The sequence below is a fragment of the Asterias rubens genome, chromosome 18 (assembly GCF_902459465.1).
Source record: "Asterias rubens chromosome 18, eAstRub1.3, whole genome shotgun sequence".
Classification (NCBI taxonomy): Eukaryota; Metazoa; Echinodermata; class Asteroidea; order Forcipulatida; family Asteriidae; genus Asterias; species Asterias rubens.
This window is the reverse complement of record NC_047079.1, coordinates 8,359,846-8,376,831: the sequence shown is the minus strand read 5'-3', so window position 1 is coordinate 8,376,831 and position 16,986 is coordinate 8,359,846. Positions and strand designations below refer to the sequence as shown.

General features: G+C 37.6%; 1 protein-coding gene and 1 long non-coding RNA gene across 2 annotated transcripts; one reads left to right on the top strand and one right to left on the bottom strand.

The window, feature by feature from the left end:
* Positions 1–490: 490 nt before the first annotated feature.
* On the bottom strand, positions 491–10,197 carry LOC117302514 (arylsulfatase B-like). Its single transcript, XM_033786479.1, has 7 exons — positions 9,310–10,197; positions 7,920–8,106; positions 5,340–5,500; positions 4,835–5,048; positions 4,309–4,561; positions 2,883–3,061; positions 491–1,656 (listed from the first exon to the last, which is right to left on the bottom strand). Exons 1-7 carry the CDS (start codon positions 9,652–9,654, stop codon positions 1,280–1,282), a joined length of 1,716 nt encoding a protein of 571 aa, XP_033642370.1. The 5' UTR covers positions 9,655–10,197; the 3' UTR covers positions 491–1,279.
* Positions 10,198–10,799: 602 nt separating this feature from the next.
* On the top strand, positions 10,800–16,026 carry LOC117302504. The gene is made up of 5 exons (XR_004520442.1): positions 10,800–10,861; positions 11,888–12,085; positions 12,472–12,662; positions 13,078–13,305; positions 14,272–16,026. It is a non-coding gene; the product is annotated as an uncharacterized LOC117302504 (long non-coding RNA).
* The last annotated feature ends 960 nt before the right edge of the window (positions 16,027–16,986 follow it).

Below are 16,986 nucleotides of genomic sequence, written 5' to 3'. Positions count from 1 at the left end.
CATGATAGAGAACAACATGTTGTATTGTTGCACCAAGCGATTACACGGGGTTCAAAGTTCTTCTTTTATTCAAAGCAAAACATTTTGACAATGATTGCGCATGTGACGTCATGAGTAAATATATTTAACGAGTGTAATCACTATCCAAAATGGCCGCTCAGAAATACGAGAGCTGAACGTCCGCTTTGCGAGAATCCTAATTTTTTAAATATTTGATTCTACAAAACAAAGACACTAGACACAATGCTTTTCAATTTTTATGTAAAACAATCATATTATTGTTCGAAAAGACCGCCATTTATATCGGAATGCCATACATCACGTGTTATTATAGTAACCAAAAAATAATAATTATAAACACAAACAAATAAATAATGAAACCAAACTCAAGAACTATTTAAGATGAAATCGCAATCTCTGCAGGTATTATACATTATTCAGAACAAAAACTGGGTCAAATAGTGAACAATAATACCTCAATACAATAGAGTTGAGTGAAACTAAACCGTTTATTTTTTCATTGTTTTTTTCACTGTTGTCAAATAATGTTGAAAAGAGACAATAAAGGTCAGCTTTGTGAAACTTCAGTTGAAAACGATGCGCACTTGGTGATAAAATATCACAAACATTTTGGTTACTGAGGTAAAGCAGGGGACCTAACCCTCGCCTTATTGACGGCAACCATCAAACGGCACCACTGAAAGTTCCACAAGTTGCCTGGTGGGGGCGTTCGCTAAAGAGTCGCTTGTCGATAAACGTTTGTTTATTTCTAATATTGACATGGGTAGGCAGGATCTTAACACTACAACACCATGTGTATTATAAGTGAGCTTTCGATTACAAATTACACGTGTTCGTACCAAAGTCATTTAACCATTAAGTGTTTAAGGAAATCATGCAAGACTTTGGCCCTTTTCTAAACCACGGCTTTGGTTCTAGATTCGGCTCAGGCTAGCTTGGCCCCGCGGTTGCTCTGAAATATTGCTCTGAAATCCAAAGCCGAAGCCGTGGATTCGAAAAGGGCTTTTATTAACGTAATGTCCTAGGTTTAGAAATCAAGACAGTTACACAACGTAGTTCAATTTCTACAATGGCAGACATTTTGAAAACTGTCAATATTTCTCTTGGAGTGGGTGTAATACGGAGTTTAACAGTTACTTTTTGGTTTGTAAAAAGAGTATAGTATGGCTAGGAAAACAAACGGTAGGCCTATGCGTACATACATGATTTTATGTAGCTCCTTCGCAACTAACTGTAAAACTATTTTGTTTAATCAAAATTAATATGAAACTGGTCCAATTGTATAAGCCCCATAATCTAAGGTAGTATTCCTCCACGGCACCCACGCACCAACAGTTTTTACTATTGCATTAGGGAGCTCATACCAATAGCGATCTGCGCTCTTCATCGTGGCATTCCATTTAGGGTGTTTGAGAGTTAAAGAATGATCTAAAGGCTTGACTGCTGTTGACTGGTGCTCAGCAAGCCTGCGCAGAAGCCTCATTACGATGTCATGGTAACGAGATGCTACGTCATGATTCTCAGTTGGATCTTGTTTGATGTTGAAGAGTCGGATTGAGGAAAGTCTTCGGTCTTTCTGGACGACTTGGGAAATATCTTCTAAGGACTCTGGAGGTGGACTCCATTTTGAACTTCCTGTATAAAGTCAAGACAATACCAATACAATACTTTAGCATATAATGTCGTCACTTTCTCCCGTATTGAATTGTGTGAGCTGAAAACAGCCTGGCTCTTCATCCGGGAATTAGTTCGGTCTTCAGTAGACTGTGTACAAGTCCCTCGCGTGTTTGAACTACCGGGACTAAGTTGGTTGCTTCATACTGGTTTACGTGTGTCGTTCTGTTTCATTAATTATTTTAACTTAACGTAGTTTAACCCTTCGCTGCAGTAGACCCCCCCCCCCTTGCCAATACTCACGCCTTCCCATGTTCGTACAGTTGGCGACTGTACCGCGGTATTAAAACGGATTTTGGCTGCTGACAAACTTGTCTAACAAAGTATGAATAAGAAAGGCAAAAAAAGGGCAAGAGAAAATTTCAGTGGGTAGACACTCGCAGTCGCTATACACAAAATATTACTCCAAACCCCACTTGTTTTATGTTTTCTGCACTGCTTGCCAGTTGACTGAGAAACAAGGCAACTTATTTACTTGGCCTACCGAGCCCCTGCAATAATTATGAAGTTATTGTTTTCTTTTTGCGGCAAAACACAAATATCGGTTCACGATTAACAAGTTAGCATGGGATAGGTTTGCGTCATACAATGAATTACTGGCTTAATAGTCAGCATGTCTAGTGGGGCTGACTTGGCGTATACAGCAAGGGCTACGGCTTTTGCTATAGCGTGTTGCTATATCTCAACGCAGTAAAGGATTCAGGTACTTTTTCAAAATGTCCACAGATCTACATTAAACTTACAGGGTTTGAAGATAATGATAGTGGAAAGCTTCCCTTCAAATATTACTAACTGAGGTTGTGTAGTTTTTGAGAAAATGGGTAAAACAAGTCACACAATAATGTTCGTCTCAGGAAGATGAAAATTATTTAAGCATGTAAAATCCCATAACCAGTTATGATATTATACTAAAACCATAGGATAACTGGTTAATACATTTTTACATGCTAAAACTGAGACGACAATATTGTTTGTTTTACTCATTTCTCAAAAACTACAGCACCTCAGTAAGTAAAATTTCAAGGGAAGCTTTCTACTATCATAATCTTCAAACTGTGTAAGTTTAATGTAAATCTGTGGACATTGTGTTTTTTGTTAGGAAAAAGTACATAGACCCTTCAAGACGCGGAAATCTAGCTTTAACCCTAGCTTTAGCCGCAAATTCGGATGGCCTGAGAATGGCTTACCAACATGCCCTGTGACAAGTTTCCAATCTCCGTATCTGATTGCTGCCCTCATCGTCACGTTAAAGGGAAGGTCGGATAATCTTCCCCATATTTTCTCATCTGCAAACGTCCAGAATGTTGGTCCCTCTAAGGGGTCTATGTTATGAAGAAGCTCCTTCCGAGGGGATGGCTTACCTAAGCTGCACCATAATTACAATAATAGCAATGCTGTCAATCTGAAATAATAATGAGACGTAATTATTTTGTTTAAGAATGGGCCCTGATTGGTGACTGTGTTTTTTTTAAGTGTGTGACTGGTGACTGTGTTTTCTTTAAGTGTGTGATTAACGACTGTGTTTTCTTAAGTGTGTGATTGGTGACTGTGTTTTTTTTTAAGTGTGTGATTAACGACTGTGTTTTCTTAAGTGTGTGATTGGTGACTGTGTTTCTTTAAAGTGTGTGATTGGTGACTGCGTTTTCTTTAAGTGTGTGATTGGTGACTGTGTTTTCTTTAAGTGTGTGATTGGTGCCTGTGTTTTTTTTAAGTGTGTGATTGGTGACTGTGTTTTCTGTAAGTGTGTGATTGGTGACTGTGTTTTCTTTAAGTGTGTGATTGGTGACTGTGTTTTCTTTAAGTGTGTGATTGGTGACATGTTTTTTCTTAGTGTGTGATTGGTGACTGTGTTTTTTTTTAAGTGTGTGATTAACGACTGTGTTTTCTGAAGTGTGTGATTGGTGACTGTGTTTCTTTAAGTGTGTGATTGGTGACTGTGTTTTCTTTAAGTGTGTGATTGGTGACTGTGTTTTCTTTAAGTGTGTGATTGGTGACTGTGTTTTTTTTAAGTGTGTGATTGGTGACTGTGTTTTCTTTAAGTGTGTGATTGGTGACTGTGTTTTCTTTAAGTGTGTGATTGGTGACTGTGTTTTCTTTAAGTGTGTGATTGGTGACTGTGTTTTCTTTAAGTGTGTGATTGGTGACTGTGTTTTCTTTAAGTGTGTGATTGGTGACATGTTTTTTCTTAGTGTGTGATTGGTGACTGTGTTTTTTTTTGTGAGCAAAAAGGCCAAAGAAATTTCCATGGAGGGACAATGATGTGTGTTTGTGTATTTTATTGTATTGTATTATATTGTATTGTATTGTATTGTATTGTATTGTATTGTATTGTATTGTATTGTATTGTATTGTATTGTATTGTATTGTATTGTATCGTATCGTATCGTATTGTATTGTATTGTATTGTATTGTATTGTATTGTATTGTATTGTATTGTATTGTATTGTATTGTATTGGATTGTATTGTATTGTATTGTATTGTATTGTATTGTACTGTATTGTAGTGTATTGTATTGTATTGTATTGTATTGTATTGTTTTATTGTTTTGTATTGTTTGTATTGCATTGTATTATTTTGCACTGTATTGATTAATTACAACGGGATGAACACACCTGATCATGCGCCATAAATTGAATCCATCCAATGGGAGATGGTCTTTCGTGCTGTGCTTAGCCACGCCTCTCACCAACGTTGGTAACCAGTCGCTCACGTGACACAGCCCTTTGTTAACTGAACCTCGTACTTTGGTTGGTAGCACGGGACCAGTGACGAAGGCAACACCACGAACACCTCCTTCCCAGAGGGTGGATTTTTCCCCACGGAGTGGCCAATTAATCCCGCCTGACTTTGGTCGACCCCCGTTGTCTGTAATTATGAGTGCAGTATGCCCGTTCTTAGTTTATTAAGAAGCATTTTAGATCAGGCTACGTAATATACTCTAAATGCACTGGACGCATTGGTAATTGTCAAAGACCAGTCTGTCAAAGACCAGTATTCTCACTTGGTGTATCCCAATAACAGGCATTATAACACACCTGTATGAAAACGTAACAAAATGCGAAACAAGACATCGTCTTAAACTTTGAGAGTAGCAGTACTGTCTACTGGGTTATCATTAATTATAATAAATAATCTTACCAGTGGAGAAAATGAGTAGAGTATTCTGCCAAAGTCCAGCGCTAACCAGAGTCTGAGTTATGTTATTGATTCCTTCATCGACGGCACTCAACATCGCTGCATACTTTTGTCTCTTGGAGTTGTGTATTCTGTTTGAATACTGCTGGATGTATTCACTTGGAACTTGAAGGGGTGAGTGTTGACTTTGGTATGACAAGAATATGAAAAACGGTGGCTGCATGGAGATATAAGAGAATCAACATCTTTTAAAATTGCCATTTTCCGTTTGGTGATGTATAAGAAGCATGTATTGGCGTACGTAAGATCCCTGTGAGTGTAGAAGCATGTATTGGCGTATGTAAGATCCCTGTGAGTGTAGAAGCATGTATCGGCGTACGTAAGATCCCTGTGAGTGTCTTTCTGTAAACAATTATTTGCGTAAAAAAGATTTACATGCTATCAAATACAGACCGTGCATAACAAAATAGAATAAAAATTTGAAAAAAGCAATTGGAACTTGATTTACCTTTGATTTTCCTTGATGATACTTTATGATCTCTTCTGCTCGTTCGGTGTACAGCAAAGTAGAATAGCGCTTGACATGTTTCATGGGTGTTTCATTGAAGTAAAGGGCAGTTGAAGACTTTCTCGTGTAGTCAAAATGATTGCTATACCCAAGGACCATACCTATAACAGTTTGAAACATGTAACGAACTGTTTTGAGTAACCAATAGTGTCCTGTGCCTTAAAGAACAACATTAGGTTACGTTACTTATTGGTTATGTCACAATATTCACAAGTTTGCAAAGTTTATAGCATTTATTATTTTATTACGAAGCTATTTATCCATCTGATTTTATTTGATTTGATTTTATTTATGTGATTATTTGTCTTTTGTTTGGGGGGATTGCACTATGTAGCAAAATGGTAGTTTAATCAATAAAGGTCTAATCTGAATTCCATCCAGCATAAATCCAAGTTAGCCAGTAATAACCCCCCTAGTGTATTGGGTTGCATAGCCTTCCATGATCCCTACACACATCATCTGTCACTATGCGTTCTGGGTTGTAATTGACGTGTTTGCCTCAGTCAATGTCTACACATAACTTTATGATAATGTCTACCATGACAAAACATTCATTCCCTACTGAGAAGTGGCTTTACCTCCATTCAAGGTTGGAAGTAGGCAAAACTGTATTAAACAAAAAGAAAGAGTGTGTGTGTCATGTAAGTAAAACACAGATAATAAAGTCGAAGTTTTTAACCAACTATTATGCCGAACTTGGGCTCAAGACGTTACGATCATGTTTTTTTTTTTTTTTTTATGTTAGAAATTTGTTTGTGCCATCCAGGCAATCATGGGCAGCTTTAACAACTTGATCGTTTTGTAGGCCGATGGCGTTGAGGTCGTCTATAACCTGTCATATAGGTGCAGCGGAGGCTTCCACCCTGTCGAAAGGGTTCATCAACATAAACATTAATAAAGAAGTTTTGGAACGGGGATCTTCAGAATATTATTTTCGAATCCATTTTGAGAGGGGACCACCATGTTATGTAGGGCTAATAGATGTCTCAGTTGTTAGAACGCTAGAAAGTTAAACTCAAGTTCATTACGTCTAGTGTACATGCACAGATTCGATCTTGTTTGGGAGCATCGGGAAGCGATATTAGTGAGTTATTGATAATGTGGTTTACCCTTCAAACACTGGCTTTTAGGCGTTACCTCGAAGGTTATTACAACTCTTGAGTTGAAACTGTGTTGGTTAAAAATAGAACATGGATCGCCCTTGAACTGGGATAGTACGTAGTCAATGGTTCAGACATAGGACTTATGTGGTTCACATAACTCAACTGGGATAGTACGTAGTCAATGGTTCAGACATAGGACTTATGTGGTTCACATAACTCAACTTTAAAGGGCATCTACAATTCATTTTTATTTTTCATTTTATAAGAATGCCCAATGATTAAAAGATTGTTAATAACAAAGGTGAGTTGAATCTTTTCTACCTCAGACAATTAATTAGTGATGTTGCTATTTCTTGTTCTCTTCCTTTTGGTCTGTCCCTTTAGTATTCTACAAAGAAATAAATGCAGCCGATTTTTTTTTTTGTCGAGTCAAGATGTTCAGAGACGCAAGAAGTATGTATGAAATAATAAAAAATTAAGACCTGTCATTTTTCAGTATATTTGTAAACAATCACTTGCAACAGCTGTTGGCCCATTACATACAAACAAAAACCAAACATTAAAAACAAAACCATTTCCCAATTTGTTTGTTATTCCCACCGCCCATCCTATAGCTTTTTGTTTGTTTGTGTATTAGTGTATGTCTTATATTTGCTGAAAACCTTTCTCGGAAAGCAATCAAATGGAAATAGAAACCGTCTTGTTGAACCCTAAACCTTATAGTTTTTTTTTTTTTTTTTTTTTTTAGTATTATGTAGTTTAATGAGCTTGAACCCGTACCCTGACGACTGACGCGAGGAAGTTGTTATTTGACTCGGCCAGGTGTTTTCCTGCTTCTTAAATAACACTTCATCTGCCGTTAAATGACTGATGGTTGAGAGAGAGTTCAAAGCGAACTGGGGACAAACTGTAAATGGTTCTTTCTCGAAAAACAAGTCTGTCAAGTTAAGCTGCACTGAACATTTGGGTCCTTTTTTCTGGAGGATAAGTAACACTTTGATGAACTATCGTCTAGGTAACGACACTCCAATACTACAGCTTGCTTGATTTAATCAAGCAAGCATTAATCATGCTACATTAATAATGTCCAACCCGTCGGCTGAGTTTGGAACATCATGCCTAGCCAGGATGTTTGAATATATATTACATCCTTGTGCTGATAATTTGACTACAGTATAGTAGCAAAAATAAAGCAAACTCATGAGGAAAACCAACGTTGTTAAACACGGAGTAAACTAGTTAAAGATGTTGCGTCTGTGCGTCTGTTTTCCAGCATGAAACACAGTAGTAGAGATCGGTTTCAAAATACTTTTCCCTCTTATCTTTAGAGTATGGTTGTCTTCCAATACGTATAAGTAACATGACAAAATGAACATAATGATTCCGTACCGAATAGATTCTGATAATGATGATTTACCCAAGTATGAATGGAATCCTCTTCTTGTCGGTAGACACTCTTTAAAGCTGTAGCCTAGATGCCATTTGCCTACAGCATGGGTCGAGTACCCTGCTGACTGCAAAGCTTGGGCCAGTGTCCTCTCCTTTAAGGGCAGGCAGTGGGGTGAACTTGGAGCTAAGTTGTCATGTTGCATGCCAGTATGTATCTGAATAATTCACAATCAAATTCATAAATAACATCAAAATACGAGTGGAAATTATGCACCTGACATAGGTCAATAGTTTTTTTTTTTTTAGTTTTTTTTTAGATAACTGAAATGGCTTTATGCCGGGTGTCCCAGTAAGGGGAAATTATTGTCCTCCGGAAATGCTGTCCCCAATAAATAGGAAAATTTAATGTGGGATTAAGAGGATGATTCAAAAGAGGGTGCCATTTGAAAGGGCATAATTTCCTGCAACAACACCTGCTTCAGTTTTGTATTGACCCAATTTACGATAAGGGGTGCAAAACAAAATGTGGTTGACTTTGATCAAACGTCGGTACTGAGATGTTGCACTTAAAAAAAATAGCAAAAAGAAAAAGAAAAAAATAGCAAAAAACATTGGTGTTAGACGTTTTCAAGCAGCTTACATCGTTTGCAATAATAATTGATATTGACGTGTGACTATGCAACAGACAGCAAGGAAAGTTGTCCTTTTTTCTGCACACCAAAAATGTCACTGTCGTAGTGCTTTTTAATGGGGATTTTTGTTTCCTAAATCGATTTCAAATAGAAAACCCTACAACAAATGTTTTGGAATTTTGTTGAGGGTGGCAGTTCTATATCACACAGAGAAACAAATTGCTTTGGAGTAGGGGGACGTATGCCCCAACTTTGATCACCATTCCCTACAGATAACTAATTAACTTTGTAATAAATGACACTCAAGTAATTTTGTGCTGTATGCCTTGGACATGTTTTAGAAGTCAATAGTTAATCATATTGGTTCAAGGCTCTTGGTCTTATAGGTAGGGTTTACACCTGTTATTTTCATCAATCAAAGACTGATTCATTCTTACTAATAATACTTACAGACATGGGGTATCACTTTAAGTATACGGAATGGATGACATGATAATAGGAGGAAATACTGCTCCACTGACAATGTGTGAAGGGAATGGGGTTTAATGCTGTGTGATTTGTATTTTTGTTTTTGTTTTCTATTAAAACGCTAGCTAACATTTTCCCAAGAGACTGACTTTATAAATGACAAAGAAAACTTAAAAATCATGCTCAGTTTTTCTCTAAATGCAGTCGTGCCTAAATTATTGGTTAACGCCCTTCCTCAGGTATTTATTTCGGTGTACTCTCGGGGACGACACAATAATTACGACTGATGATTATTTGAATAGTAAAAATAAATTGTACCTGGTATCTCCCAGTCATGAGTTGACTTCTTGTTGGAGTACAGCTTGGCTGGACGTAGTAGTTCTCGAGACGGACCCCTTCCATAGCAAGACGATCAATAGTGGGTGTGGTCAGTGCGGATCCCCCCTCTCCATGGTAACCCACATCATTAAACCCCAGATCATCTACTAGTATAAAGATTATGTTGGGTTGGCGTTTCTCATTGTTGTCTTTGCCGCTATCTTTGTCGTTTTGTGATTTGGATTTTCTCTTTGATGTTCTTGAGCCATCTTTGGCAGACGCTGATGAACTTTGAAGAACTAGAATACAGATATATAAGATCAGAATTTTAATGTTATGATCCATGGTCAATTGACCAGGCGGCTACCGGCTCTTCACTCCTCATGTATCTCGATTATACATTCATCCTAACTCCATATCTTGATGAGTCCGGGACAAGTACATGTTATGTACGTAAGATCACGTTTTGCTTTTCCCCCGTTGGCTGCCGTTAGTGCCGGTCTTCTGGTGTAATGTGAAACACAGCCGCCTAGCTCAGCGGGAGTGAAGTCTTTCATCGTATGGCATAACTACTCGTGGCTTATTTTTTGCTTCGAGCGAGCCTCTGTAATAACACGATGTCAGCAGTTTCAGGGTTTGTGCTTAAAGCTCACTGCCAATGTCATTCAGTGTAGACGTCCATCTTGTACTCGAGCAGCATGCCATGTCATAGGCACAGACCTTACGTCTTGATTAAAAGGTCACTGTCGCGTGAAAATCTAGAATAACATTGTAATGTGCCGGAATTTGCTAACGTTCGAGTTGCTGATAATTATAAACTTCTTTATAAGGAAACAACTTATCGTTATTATGAAAACTGACTTGCTTTACTTACTGCCCCGCAGCTCTTGAGGAAATAATTGATTTAATTTACATGTTCGCCTATTATTGTGTAAGGCCTTATCAAGATAATTCCTAGCAGCACTCCTATCAAAATAGTAAACTTCTTCAGGTCGTACAGGGTGGAAATATCCATAATAATTATTAGACTGTCAAAAACGTCAAATAATCGCCAACTGCTATAAACTTTTTCCTACATGTTAACGTCAAACTATTTTCTATTTATTGTTCATTACCTGGATTAAGTTTTCCTTAGTACATGTTATAATATGTTTTCTGGACAATGTTATCACACTGTATTGATTGATGTTGACATGAAATAAATGTATCTGAAATGATAAAACTGGCAATTCAACAGCCAAGCCTTGCAGCTTGACGACGTGAGTTAGCGTATTATTTGTATGGTTGTCTCTGAACAACAGAGGGCGCTGTAACACTTTAGTTGTATGTAAACAACCGTCAACTGCAGACCTTGCCTTGACAGTGTGGTTGACGGAGGCATTGAAGTTAAAGCGCTCTCTAATAGAGGGCGCTATAACGATATTGTAGAACCCGGGGATTTTTTTTTTCTATGGATATTATCAATATAGCGCCCTCTATCAGAGGGCGCTGTAACAGTATTTGAAATTTTTTGACATTAAGTCGTCTGCTTGTTGTAGAGTCGAGAAGAGAGGTAAGAAAACCCTTACATTTTCCAGTGACTGCTCGGTTTTCGAGTCTCAAAATAAGAGTGTATTATCCATTATGATACTGGTTAAGATGAATCCACTTCAGCAGTACTTTTTACTGAAGAGAAGTCATTCTGGAGTGGATAAAAGATTACTAAAGCTAGCCCACCACACGACTGTGTAGCAACTACCATTAATACCAACACTACGTACACAGTTATGAACTTAAACAAGCATGACTTTCGGACTGGACCGATTTCATAAAGAGAAGGTATACGTTGGGTCATCACTCCTAAAATTTATAGCAATAATAACTACTTACTTTGTTCGAAGTACAGCAGCTTTCGATACAGAATAAAGCAGATTGAGAATCATTTTAATTAGGCCCTACTTCAAAATCATAAATATATCATAATTATGAAGTTATCATCAAAAGATCCAGTCACTCAACAGGGATATAGGCCCCTATTGTCACGACTGTTCTCACTTTCCCCTGAAATTTGAATTTATCGGTCGTACTAGTGCCCCAATAGCGAAACCACCATTTTCTATGACTGCTCATAGTTAAAATAATTGTAACAATAGACTGCCTCTGGCCAGGGTTGTAGCATCGGTATTCAAAAAATTGGCGGGGGTTGATTTCGACGAGAAGTGACCACCATTTAGCCCAAGTATCACGATGTTACGTATAAAACACCCACAAAAAGGATAACCAAATGATCACCATGAGATTGGAATTAATAAAAATGACTTCAAAACAAGACTGAGTAAATATTTTCCAGAAAAAAAAGGAAAACAAATTATCTGGGGCTGCCCAGTTCCAGCATTAGATCAGACATATCGTCTAGCACTAAAAAACACTGATGGTTATAATGATAAACAGCCAAGTCCCTGTTCATCTTGAAATAGTCAGAAACCTGAGGACATTGTTTCAAATCCCAGTCAAGTAAACTTTTTCTTTGTTGAATCTAAATTATTTGTTAATCAAACAAAGATTTAACCAACTCCTGTTTGTGTTGTTCTCTTGATAGCTGTTCCATGTCTACCTAGTCATCTTCGCTAATAACTTGAACTCATCACTTTGTGATGCTGATCAGCTGAGGGCGCTCTTTGCATTCCCTGATTCAGTCAACGCAACTCAGTTGCATGAGGCTCTGTGTAGTAATGGCGTCCTTGGCTCGTTGGAGTATCTGGCAGCTACTAAGGTCTTCAAGCAGATCATGGATGAGGTAGGTCTTATAACATGGAGGATCGTTTAGAGATGGCAGAGTTTGAAGTAATATGCTGAAGGTTTTTGAAATATTTGGAGGTAGAACAAAGACAAAAAGAACCATCAACCTCTGGTTTAATGTGCCATCGCTCTACCAAAATAATATTCTTTCTAGCCCTATGTTTGCAGTCTGTCTATTGACAATATAACCAACAACCTCTGGTTTAATGTGCTGGCGCTCTACCAACTGTTCTATCTAGCTCTATGTTGGCAGTCTCTCTATTGACAATAATCTTTGTTAGGGATGCCAATCAGAAGCCATGTAACCAAATCTATTCAGTCAGTTTCAGCTGTGGTTTATAAGATTTCAGAATGACAACTCTTGCTCCTTGTTTCCCAATTCAGGTTACAGCCTTCCAGCAAGATACCTTCAACATCAGTTCATTTGTTACTGACATAGATAACCTTCTTAAGCATCTAACATCCGTGGGTAATTACAATGTGAACACAAACATCAACCCTGAGCCATTTCTTCCGATACTTCAGATGGACTGGAACCAGGTCATCTCAGAGAGTGCTATTCTGCAGAGACTGGAGTAAGTTGTTTTAAGGTTTGAAAAACTGTGCAATATGTGCAGGTCCCAATTTCATCGAGCTATTATCTGAACAAAAATGAGTGGGTGGGAACCACCTCAACATTATAAACTTCTTGGAATGTTGGCTAGCAACCTATTTTTGCTCAGCAAGATATTCCTGTGCTTATAGCAGTTTTTTGTGCTACTGGCTTTCTGAGATTATGTTTTGTTTTGAAGTATCATTATGTGAATCGACCCGTGAAAAGCAGACCGAAGGTTGCCAATGACAAACCTCAGGTTGTTACTCACTGGTTTGGGAAAGAGCAGTTTCCAACATGATCTTTCTTATCTTATCAAAAGTTGATGAGGTGTAAACGTGTTGTTTGAGTTTACTGACACAAATAACCACAAGAACTTCTTTATCCTAACACATTAGGGTACCTTATGCAGCAGCTCCACCTAGACACAGATGCCATCACCACCCTGCTGGCCAGTGAACTGACCAGTATCCCTAAAGGTGACCGCCACCAGATGGACCAAGTGGCTGAGCTTATCGTTAACATCACAAACTGCATCGAACTGGATTGGTTTATTCCGTTCCAGTCTGAGCGGGAAATGGAAAGAGAGGCACAGAGATTACATATCGATGGCTGTCTGTTTGCAGGTGAGTTATACTCGACTTACTTCAGACAGATGTCCAATATTTGGATTGATGGATCAGCTGACGCTGCGAGATCGATCACTCCTGGGAATGAGGTTGACATAATACCCTCACTCCTACGACTCTTGGAACTATTTTTGGAACTGTTGGATTGTTTTAATCCCATATAAATGAAGATGTATACAACTAAACATGCATTTGAAAAAAGGCTCACATTTTTTAGCTTTTGCTGCAAATCTTGAGAGAATATGTCCACACAGGAAGAATATTCCTTATAATAATTGGAATACACAATCTGTGATGCGTCAAAGATTCAAATTTTGGGGCATATTAAGCTAATATCTTTTCATATAACCACATTACTTCAAAGTGAAATGTTTCTGAAAGTGCTTTAGACTATCAGAAGCTGCTGTAGGTTTCTATGTTTCTGAAAGTGCTTTAGACTATCGGAAGCTGCTGTAGGTTTCTATGTTTCTGAAAGTGCTTTAGACTATCGGAAGCTGCTGAAGGTTTCTATGTTTCTGAAAGTGCTTTAGACTATCGGAAGCTGCTGTAGGTTTCTATGTTTCTGAAAGTGCTTTAGACTATCGGAAGCTGCTGTAGGTTTCTATGTTTCTGAAAGTGCTTTAGACTATCGGAAGCTGCTGTAGGTTTCTATGTTTCTGAAAGTGCTTTAGACTATCGGAAGCTGCTGTAGGTTTCTATGTTTCTGAAAGTGCTTTAGACTATCGGAAGCTGCTGTAGGTTTCTATGTTTCTGAAAGGGCTTTAGACTATCGGAAGCTGCTGTAGGTTTCTATGTTTCTGAAAGTGCTTTAGACTATCGGAAGCTGCTGTAGGTTTCTATGTTTCTGAAAGTGCTTTAGACTATCGGAAGCTGCTGTAGGTTTCTAATCAAAGGTTTTCATTGACATTAATTATAAGAGTGTTTTAATGTAGACCTTCCCTTTGTTATACTTTCTTACACCAGTGGGGTTTATCTGACATGGCAAAGACATACAAAGATTAAGAAGAAGAAGATGATGATGATCAAGAGGAGGAATATGAGAATGTAAAGAATGGGATGAAGAACTCATCCTTAGAGAGGTAGAGGCTGAGCTAAGGCGTAGAGAAGGAATGGATACAGATGGTGATGAGGTCGGAAGTCAAGGCTCGGACATTCCACTAGAGTCGCTGGAGTGTGAAGAAATTGAAACTGAAGATAGAATGGTGACCAAAGAACAGATAACTGATATTAAGGAACAAATCTTTTAAAATAGTTTGTGTAAAGTCCAGGGGCCAATTTCATCAAACTGTTTAAAGCACAAATTGATTGGGGCACCATTCACAACAAAGTAAACTACAATTTCATCAAACTGTTATGCTTGACAAAGTTTATTGCTATAAAGCACAAATTGATTGGGGCACCATTCACAACAAAGTAAACTACAATTTCATCCAACTGTTATGCTTGACAAAGTTTATTGCTATAAAGCACAAATTGATTGGGGCACCATTCACAACAAAGTAAACTACAATTTTGACCGGTAATCTTTTTCTGTTAAGCAATACTTTTCTGTACTTAGCAAGGGTTTGTGTCGACTGGCCAGTTGATTGAAAAGCTTTTTGAAAGGAACATTACAGAATTGGTAAGAACAAAAGTGTGGGTTGCCGCGTTTGAAGGGACATGAGATAGAAAGAAAGTTTAGCTCATAATTATGACGCGTATTTATAATGTATGTAATAATTACGCCTTCTATTTACTTATATCTTGAATTGTTTGCTTGGCACAAGTCATAAATGACTTACACATGCTAAATCATAAAGAGATCAAATAATTGTCTTTATTATTCTGCCATAATGTTATAGCCTTTTTAGATCTTTTTAGAGGTCACAAAACAATTTTAACACAATTTCTCCAGAAATTGTATTTTTAAGCTAGATTTTTCACTTGAGCTTGTTTGTTTCAGTAAACTAAGCATCTGAGTTTGTGTATATCCATTATTGTTCAGTTCTCTAATAACAAACTTTACCTGGCAAGTAGATACAGACATGGTGTTACCGCTAACCAAATATATTTTGATACCTTACCATGCAATGCCTCAAATCCTATACATTATAATTCTACTGTCATTATTCGTACCGAATCTTTAACGAAATGTTGTGAGAAAATCATAGGTACCATAATGAGAGAGCTAGGAAATGTCAACATTGGACCCCCAAAAAATGGCAATTTGAATCAGTTTCAGAGATGATACTTGATAATGGTTGCAGAAACGTTATGGGTGCATTTTATAGTGATAGAAAGTTGACAGCAATAGCTTTGAAAAAATATAAAAGATTATTCTTAACTCACCTGAATCTTTAGAGAAGAAATTAATTGTGTATAAATAAAACCATGGCGACTAAAAGAAATATTAATCTTGTGATATTTTAATAACACTTTATGAATAAACATCATCATTACATTCTACAATACTTCTAAATTTGAATTAAAAAAGAAATCGTTTTGTATAACAATTATTGCACTCTTGCTGGCTGGGCGATGCCATAATAAAGTCAAATATTATTAGAACCATCAATATTTGAGAAAACTATGTTGACTATTAGGGCCAATTCTTGTTGAATAATTTTAAGCGGCCATTTTCAAAAAGTAAAAGTATACAATATTTTCATGATAGAGCTACAGCCAGCTCACCCCCACCCCCTAACGAAAAAAAGTTATACACAATTTTGGTAGGCCTACTGAGGACGGTCTATTTTCATTTAAGGCAGTGGACACTATTGGTAATTACTCAAAATAATTATTGCCACAAAACCTTTCTTGGTGACAAGTTGATAGAAACATTGTGAGAAACGGCTCCATCCTCTGTAGTAATGTAGGTTTCGAGAAAGAAGTAGTTTTCCACGAATTTGATTTTGAGACCTCATATTTAGAATTTGAGGTCTCGAAATCAAGCGTCTGAAAGCACATAACTTCATGTGACCGAGTGAGCTCAAATTTTCACAGGTTTGTTATTTTCTGCATAATGTTGAGATACACCAACTGTGAAGGCTACTTTGACAATTACCATTATTATTGTCCACTGCATTTAAGCCTGAAAGCAGTAAAAACGTGCTAAGCACAACAATTTCAGGCTTGGCAGAAACAGGGCACCACCGAGTCAGTCACATTGCCTTTAACTTTCATTTAGGCTGGTACCCAACTGATAATTTCCCCAAGTTAATAAATTTTGCTGAGCGGCATTGTCTGCTTAGCAGCTTCAAAAAAGGTAGACCTTGATCGGCCTTACTATTACAACATACAGAGAACGCACTTATTTTGCCCCCAATTTGTTGTTTCATCTTTTTGTTTAGTGAGGTCGAGCCGGAAGCGAGGTTAACAGATTTGAATAATGAATTTTCTCAAAAAACAATTTATTGTTATTGTTTGTATTGTTTAGCTTAGCAGAGAAACTGGCTAAGCAGTTAATTCTGGCGACCCCGCCCGTCCCACGCATTGGCTGTTAAATCAACCAATAGTAAAACAAAAATTAATTGTTGTAATTGTTACCAATAATTATTTGTAAAGCATGTAAGCACGACACAATTGCTAAGCACAGACAAATCTTACTGAGCACAAACAGGGCCCATTTGCATAGAAGTGCTAAGCACAGATAAATCTTACTGAGCACAAACAGGGCCCATTTGCATAGAAGTGCTAAGC

Coding starts and splice junctions, on each gene's coding strand:
- LOC117302514 (XM_033786479.1), bottom strand. CDS start 9,654: ATGGATCATAACATTAAAATTCTGATCTTATATATCTGTATTCTAGTT. Junction 4,562..4,834: donor TCTACTCATTTTCTCCACTG/GTAAGATTATTT, acceptor TCATAATTACAG/ACAACGGGGGTCGACCAAAG. Junction 3,062..4,308: donor AATTTATGGCGCATGATCAG/GTGTGTTCATCC, acceptor ATTATGGTGCAG/CTTAGGTAAGCCATCCCCTC.